The sequence below is a fragment of the Lontra canadensis genome, unplaced genomic scaffold (assembly GCF_010015895.1).
Source record: "Lontra canadensis isolate GAN:19392208 unplaced genomic scaffold, GSC_riverotter_1.0 scaffold43, whole genome shotgun sequence".
NCBI lineage: Eukaryota > Metazoa > Chordata > Mammalia > Carnivora > Mustelidae > Lontra > Lontra canadensis.
In genome coordinates this window covers 5,850,718-5,858,488 of record NW_022631037.1, presented here as the reverse complement: position 1 = coordinate 5,858,488, position 7,771 = coordinate 5,850,718, and the positions used below count along the sequence as shown (strand labels likewise).

Sequence of the window (7,771 nt, the reverse complement as noted above, 5' to 3'; positions counted from 1 at the left end):
GAAGCAGGATTTGGAGACGTTTGGATGGAGAGGAACAAGATGGCATTATGGAGGAGGGAAAACAGAAGTTGAGTGTACATGGAAGCAGGAAACCACAGTCTGATTCAGAATGTTGAATCGTCTGATCTGACTAACTCATGAGTTTTCGGGCTGGGGTGAAATGAAAGCTGGATACATCTGTTTGGATCGGACAGTGGAGAACCTTGAACACTTGCCTGAGAAATTTCTTCATCAGCAGCAGAGAGCCTTTGACTATTCTGAGCAGAAAAGAGGCATGTCAAAGCCCAGACTCTCTCCCATTGAAACCAACCCGGTGCCACATACTTGGATTTGGCCCAGTGGGGTATGAAGAAGTATGGATATGCATACATTTAAGATAATTGTGGTGTGCTCTACTATAATGAACAACTCCAGGCTTGCCCCATCTGACCTTCAAAGCCAGGAGAAACAAGGAGGCCATCGAGGCTTCTCCCCTTTACAAAACTACTTGGGCACTAGGCAGCAGTCAGCACCACACGGCTTTTGTCCTATTTAATTAAATTCCTTAAGAGGGTGCTTCTCTTGAAAGTGCTGGGTGAGGTTTGTTTTGTTTTTCTTTGCATTTCTAAGGTTTAAGAAAGGCTTCATGCCTCAGTATCTTCCCATACTCATTTCATGTGGTTTAAACTACGTGGACCAGCGATATACCTGGCGACAGTTCTGGGGTAGAGTCCTAGCTGGGTTTAGAATAGCCCAATATCCACAGAAGTCAAGCAGTGATCTTATTTGCATTGTATTAGAACTAACTCATTTAAGCATCCTAAGAATCTACACAATGCCTGCCATAGAGTTGATGCTCAAAAAATAAGCAAGTATTTAATAGCTTATGGAATAGATAACACACATTTAATAACACATTATAAAATCCCTGACTCCACGCATTGATTTCTTAACTGTGAACGGCATAGAAGTGTTTAGAATGTAGTGAACAATAATTAATATTATTCTTCACAAGTTACAAAGAATGATACAATAAAAAAATAAAAATCCTCTAGATAAGTTCGGGAGAAGCAACATGCCCATCTGAGAGAAATGTACTTGAGATGTTTCCAACGAGGCAAGGGGAAGTTGGGCAATTTGGAGCTGCAATAAACATGACTACAACAGCAACAAGCATTTAAGAAATTTCAGCAACAATAAGTATTTATTATTTTGAATGAAATGTACATTATCAGGCTTTATATAAAAATCAAAAGTGCTAGGTTGGATTATTTTAATATTAATTTAACCCCCCCCGTGTCATTTAGTAGCTACATCTTTTACCTTTTAACTTCTGACTCATTACAGTCATCTAAAACTGTCCAATGTTAAAACATAAAAAAAATTAGTTTATTCTTTAAGAAAAAGTACCACTGATGATGAGTTATTAAAAGCCAAAGAAAAAGAAAGATGCCGGAGAATCTACTTATTAAAAAATATTATCACAGAATTTCATAGAAGGATGTAAAATCCGAGATGATTTAGACTCTCAGCAGAATATTTTTTTATGCTACAACGTCTTAAAAGTGCGGGCTTTTGTATTTGTTTTTGTTTTTGTTTTTGTTTTTGAGGCAGGTTGTTGGTGTGCCAGAACTATCTGACTATTTTCTCATCTTTCATTGGCTACTTTCCAAGGTGAACTGAATATTGCCTAATGCCATGCACCCCCCATAACCCCTCGAATGTCTAATGTAGAGAAAAAGCTGATTTTTCAGTCTTAGAAATAGCCCTTAGAGTTAAGTTTGTCATTAAAGAAGACACAAGTAGATTCTTCATAAAACAGAACCCCCTCTACCCTCCCACACTCAGTTCACCCCCCATCCCTCTGGTCTACCGCAATGCACCGTTCATTCTCTCCCACTCTAGTTCTGGGTGAATTGGATGACACAGGGAGAGGAAGTTTTCCAGGCCACATATCCCATTTGGTCTCATTCAGTCCTAAGCAATCAAGCTTCTCTGATTCGCCACTAGAGCCGTCTGACTTTCCCGTCTCTTGGCTTTCTTGCTCCTCTGCCTCACCTTCCAGCACAAGGCACTGGAGGCTAACAAAAAAAGTCCAGATGACAGGAGGACCAGACCCAAGATGGAGATGATGGAGCCGTGGGAATTGAAGCTGTAAGCCACAGCAGTGACCACTATCCCGGCAATGAGGACCACCACGGCGAACGGAATGATGCAGCGGTAACAGGAGAGCTCAGCACCGCCTGTAGCAGCTGTCAACTGAATCTCTCTGACCAAGGGGACCGTGGTGACCACCACTTCTCTGTTGGGGTTCTTCTCCATTGTCACAGGCTTGGAAGATGCTGGGCTTCCCACGATCTCCTTTATTGCGTCTTCAGTCATTTTTACTAGTGATGTTTCTTAGCTGGGTTCACAGACTAGGCTTGGGGGCTCTCTCCAGAGTGGAAACTGTGGAGGAGACAGAACATATCAGGTAAATGCATCAGAGTGAGCCCTGTAAGTAGAAGTAAAGAGCTGGGGAAACATCTCTTGGGTTCTTTTCTAGGACAGACATGTGCATGTGAAAATCAGAGTTCATATTTTCTTTTCCTGATTGTTTGCATTCTCTTGGCAAAACGCAAGATAAAACGATAGCCATAAAAAAAGGGAAGATATAAAAAGCAGGAAGCACTTTACAGCGTTCAATATACTCTGACGATCTACAAATGTTTTACAGGGCTTTCCGCTCTGTCTATTGCTTCTCATTCCTCTAAACACATGGAAAAGTCTCAATCCTAATCCAAAAGACAGCCTCCTTCATGGGGAGAAAGCACTATAAACAATCCTTCAGATAGTTCGTTCCAAAACTCATAGCAACTTAGTTCTGCCAATGTTTTCAGGCTTAACATGCATTCCAAACTATCACTAATTCACTGCTCACCAAATCAGTGTCAAGACCAGCAGCGAGTGTACAAATGGTGTTCTTCTATAGCAGATGACTGTCAGTAAGTCTTCACTGTTGTAACTGTTTAACAGTGCAATATGTGCCCTGGGACCACGGTAGGGGTGCAGGTCAGCAAAAATTCAGCAGCAATGAGACTAGGATTTGTGATCTGAAATGGGGCAATACCTTCCAATCCATTTGAAAGAGGAAGAGCAGGGGGAAAATTCAGTTTTGTAGGATATAATTTTGTACTTATATTAAAGATAAGATTAACTCTTAGAGTAGTGAGCTATCAATTCAAAAATTTCCATGGAACTCAACAAGGAATTTCAACACTATGCAGACCATGACATGTATTAAAAAATAAGCATGCTAGATTTTCAGCAAAGTTTTAGACTTTCTCGATTTTCCTGTGCCCTTGCTGCTCTTTCTGGATATTTTGAACCAGAACATTTTAGGACAAAATCTGAAACTCTTGGTCAAAAGCGTCTGGTTGAAAGGCTGCCTAGGAGAAATCAGTGAATGCTCTTGTCTGCTGTTCAGACATGTTAAGTCATTCTCTTTTGTCCCTGAGAAGCGATGGAGCAGCCAAAGAATCGAGCAGTTGCAGTCACTGAAGAAATTTAGAGAAAGATTCTTGAGGCTGTTTCAATGAGATTAATACTTTGAACATAAGAAGCATCCACTGAAAACAGATTCAAGCCCAAATCAACATATCACTCCCTGTGCAATGAAGCTGGATGTTAGAACTGCCTGCCTGCATATAATTTTTAGTCACCAAAATTAATCACTGCTGTCCAGTGATACCCTAGTATCATCATTTCACCAGTAAAAGGGTATTAGAGATTATATAAGAAAGCAAAAAAAAAAAAAAAAAAAAAAATTGCCCCCAACACTGAGGCATACGTTAACTTGCAAATGAAGATCTGTCCCCAGACGACATACACATACCTCAGAGAAAAGCAATCCATTACCAGGGGAGCCACCGGACTTGGGAGGGAATAAACAGCAGCCTTGAGCTTCTTCCGTCAACTTCTGGGAGCCTGTAATAGCACGTCTGTCAATAAAATGACAGGACAAGAATCTGCTCTGGGGAAAAGAAAATATAGAAAAATACTGTGCCGTGTGCTTGGTTTCAGATCCTGGAGTTCCTTCTTTCGCTCTACCTCTGTTCCTAAATGACGCTTGTCTTTCCCTCTCTCTCTTTTTATTTCCTCCCCCTCCGGATTGCCCCTCCCTGTCATTTTTTTTTTTTTTTCTTCGTTCTCTTCCTTGCCAGCAGATTTTGAGTTTTGGCTTCCCCCAACTCTGCTCTGTGACATGATAAGTCAGAATCATTCTAGAGTCCCCAGAGACAGGAGCCAGCTTTTACTTTTATTTCTTTTGCAGCATTTACTAAGTAGACGGCTTTGCATTACTCATTTTTTCCCCAGCTAACCTCCAGATCTTCCTCCCACCCATCAGGCATTTTCATAAGAAAATCCCAGAGTCAGCGTTGCAGACCCAACTGAAGGGACAGAGCCGACGGGACAGACACTTTAGGGCAGCAGGAACAGCTGTGAAGTCATGGGGCAGCTGAATTCAGCCTGGAAGCCAGCAAAAATCCATGTTCCTAGGCTTCCCCAGTATTCTTTCTTTATATGTGTGTGAGGCCATCAAAGGCTTAAAACCTCCCTTGTTTGATATTAATTCACTTAGGAACGAGGGTAGGAGATGCCAAACATTTATGGTTGAGGGAGAAACCAATCATCTTTATTTAAATACAATCACTTACTGCTTGTGCTAGGAGGTGAGTACTGTTGGCAATGCTGAAATGATCATGATCGTCACCACCTTCATCGCTGTCATTTACAGAGCACCTACTATGGATGTGACCCATACAGTGTTCATGCAATAGTGTTAATTCCCACTAGCTTAAAATGAGTTTGTAGTAGTGTATAAATGAGGCTCGGAGGGATTAAATAATCTCATAGAGGTCACGCAGAAAGAAATCCTTGGTTTGAGCCCCAGTCTTTAACGGGCACATAAATCATGTGGAGAGCTTATTAAGTGTAGACTCTGAGTTAGTAGGTCTGTAACAAGCTCCTTGCTTATGCCATGGCGTTTGCTGCTCTTTGGCCCACTTTTAGGAACAAGATATTTGAAACATTCAAGGACACATGGCTTGATGCATCCCACTCTCAGACAATGAAGTTAAAGGTTTATATTCACCTATTCCCCAAGTGGCCTTACAGGTTTATACTTTTTTACAGATAAGCTATTTGAAATTTTAAAGCCCCAGATTGCCCTTTTGAGAGAACAATGAGATAATACCGAGATACTTATAAGCTCGTCCCTATAGTCCTGGAGCTAAAAGTTATCATTCCTCTCTATTTTAATCTGTGCAAGTTGTAATAACTTCTTCTTAATTAATACAGTGAATCTGCAAATGTAAATTAAATCTCAGAAGAGATTTGTTCCCTTCTTTCTCTTGGGTTGTTAGATTTCTATAATTATTGGTGCAGGTCTTGGACATTCCCAGGCATCCCCCTTCTGTTCTAAGATAACATCCTGCATCTAGTAAAAATACCCTGATGATTTTGTCTTAAAGGGGGAGGGAACAGAAGTCCTTTCTTTCTAGAATGGAAGTTGGAGAGAGGGCTTCCTCATCTCAAATAAATAAAGTTGATAAAAGTCCCTGAGGTCTGACTTCACCGACTCAGGGGAGCCCAGCGTGCTGAGAACAGTAACTACCTGGAGGTCCTTCGAGCTGCCATCTTTGTACTTTTAAAATGTGGGGCCACAAGAGGCCATCATCCGGGAAAAATGCTGTCACTTGGTGTCAAGGATAAGGGATGCTTAGGACCTGGGCTTCTCGGCATTTGGCCAACATTGCCCTGGGAAGATGGTGATATGGAGTCTGCTGGCTACATACACTAGAGGCTTTGGGGACACTCCTAATAAAAGCATCAGCCCCTCCCATCTGTAGACTGTGAACTTTGGGCACAGTTCCTTTCTGTCTCATAGCATAGGTCTCTTCCTGCCCCCCCCAAATAATCCAGTAAACCCAATGAAGCTCTCAATATCACCTTACCTTGCTGAATATCATATTCCCCTTTTACTAAAATCAAAGGTACATAAATCAAACTTTTGCCAGAGAGAAACCAGAGGCAGCCTTTTTCCACAGTGAGCCCTTGGCTGAATCTCTAATAAGGGACAGTGAGTGTATCTGTGTGCTGGGAACGGGGGCAAGTCTGTCACTACTTGTAACACCAAAGTATTCTTCAGCCTTTCCAGGCTCCAGGCATCTCATTCAACCTAATTCTTCAGAGAGAGTATGCATATGCCTAGGAACACAGATGCACATCTCCAGACTCCATAAGTAGACAGTTGATGACTTGTATTGATAAATACAAAGACGAAGAAAATTTTGGGATAAAACAGAAGTTGTATGCGAAGAATGGGCACCAATCATTATACCTACTGCGACATACAGTTTCAACTGACTTTTAACTCTTCAGGGAGAATTCCTAGTCATCAATGCTTGATGTCTTTGAATATTTTTACCTGCTTCCACTCTGTGCCTGTAAGATGTTAAACCCCCTTGGGAATTGCTTAAGGGACACCTGCCCCCAAATGCAAAATCTTCTCTACAATGCACCCAGTCTTCTTTCTGCAAGCTTTTCAGAAGGGAGAAGAAGCCTTTCTGGTTCTTTTTTAAAACACATGGCTCCAGGAGATTCTTTTAAGTTTGGGAAACATTTCAGAAAGCTTCCAGTGCTTGAATTAAGTCGATGCCCCGCCACCACCCCCTACTACCCTTCTGTAGGCATTCAACATTGTTCTCCCAGATCTTTCAGAAAGCAAGGCAAAGACTCTTACCTTTCCCAGCCAGAATCCAACTGAGACAGCTGCCAGCTCCGGCCAACAGCAACCCAGAGAGGGGGATGCAAATCACCACACTAGGGACCGTAAACAAAGTACTCAGCAAGGCTGAAACACAATTAAGGGACCGGAGAAAACTTGGAGAGAGGAAATCCTTTAAGTGCTGCTGCATTTTGTTCTATTTCCCTCTGTGAGAATGTCATCCATATTTTTAAAAAGGGAGCCAAGTTTGAAAAGAATGCCCTGCTTTGTTTTACTCTCTTTATAGCCTCATTCAGGCTTTTCATTTTCATTTTCAAGATGTTCCCTACCCAAAGCCCCTATCCTGATAGTTCTCTGCCCTACTTGGAACCTGCAGAAAAGAATTTGTCATCTTTGTTCTATACTTCCAGACAGGCTCGGGTGGGGGGTGGAGGTGGGGACAGGTGGGGGGCGGGTGGTTCGGGAGGTGTGGGGGCAAGGGGAGCTGGGTGTAAACTAATCTCTTTCGTCCTGATATGCAAGTAAGCAGAGGGATAGTTGGAGAGGAGGATTCATGGTGAAAATGGCATGTGGTCCGTGTGTGGACTCTGTCCCTAAAGTCCCAGTCAGTAATGGTCTGATCAGTACTCTTCATCAGAGGATGGCAAGGCACCATGGAAATGATGGTTTACTGGAAAATCTTATCTCTGAGGAACTGAACTCCTAATCAGCAGATAATTTCCAGGCTTCAGCATCAGTCTGGTGGTGGGAAATTGAAACCACCCTGCAACATGTAATATTTCCACCAAAGGCATCAGCAGAGCTTGCTGTTCTGGAGAGAATTTCCCCAAATTTGAAAAATCTTATTTCATTCAGAAATTAGATTAGGAACGGAGCTTTTTAAGTGCAGAGGATACAGAAGTGGAGGAGGGCACGGAAGAAGGTGGTGACATAGAGGAGATTTCGCCCCTTCCATTAGATAGAAGCCAAGGTTCAGTCTCTGGTCTGGAAAGGGGGGCATTTTGATTTTGCCATTGCCTTTAT

At 42.2% G+C, this 7,771-nt stretch overlaps 1 protein-coding gene across 1 annotated transcript; it reads right to left on the bottom strand.

Annotated features, from left to right (window-relative positions):
- Nucleotides 1-1,199: 1,199 nt before the first annotated feature.
- Nucleotides 1,200-4,405, bottom strand: TMEM100 (transmembrane protein 100). Its single transcript, XM_032872015.1, has 2 exons — nucleotides 3,854-4,405; nucleotides 1,200-2,427 (listed from the first exon to the last, which is right to left on the bottom strand). Exon 2 carries the CDS (start codon nucleotides 2,359-2,361, stop codon nucleotides 1,957-1,959), a length of 405 nt encoding a protein of 134 aa, XP_032727906.1. The 5' UTR covers nucleotides 2,362-2,427; nucleotides 3,854-4,405; the 3' UTR covers nucleotides 1,200-1,956.
- Nucleotides 4,406-7,771: the final 3,366 nt, after the last annotated feature.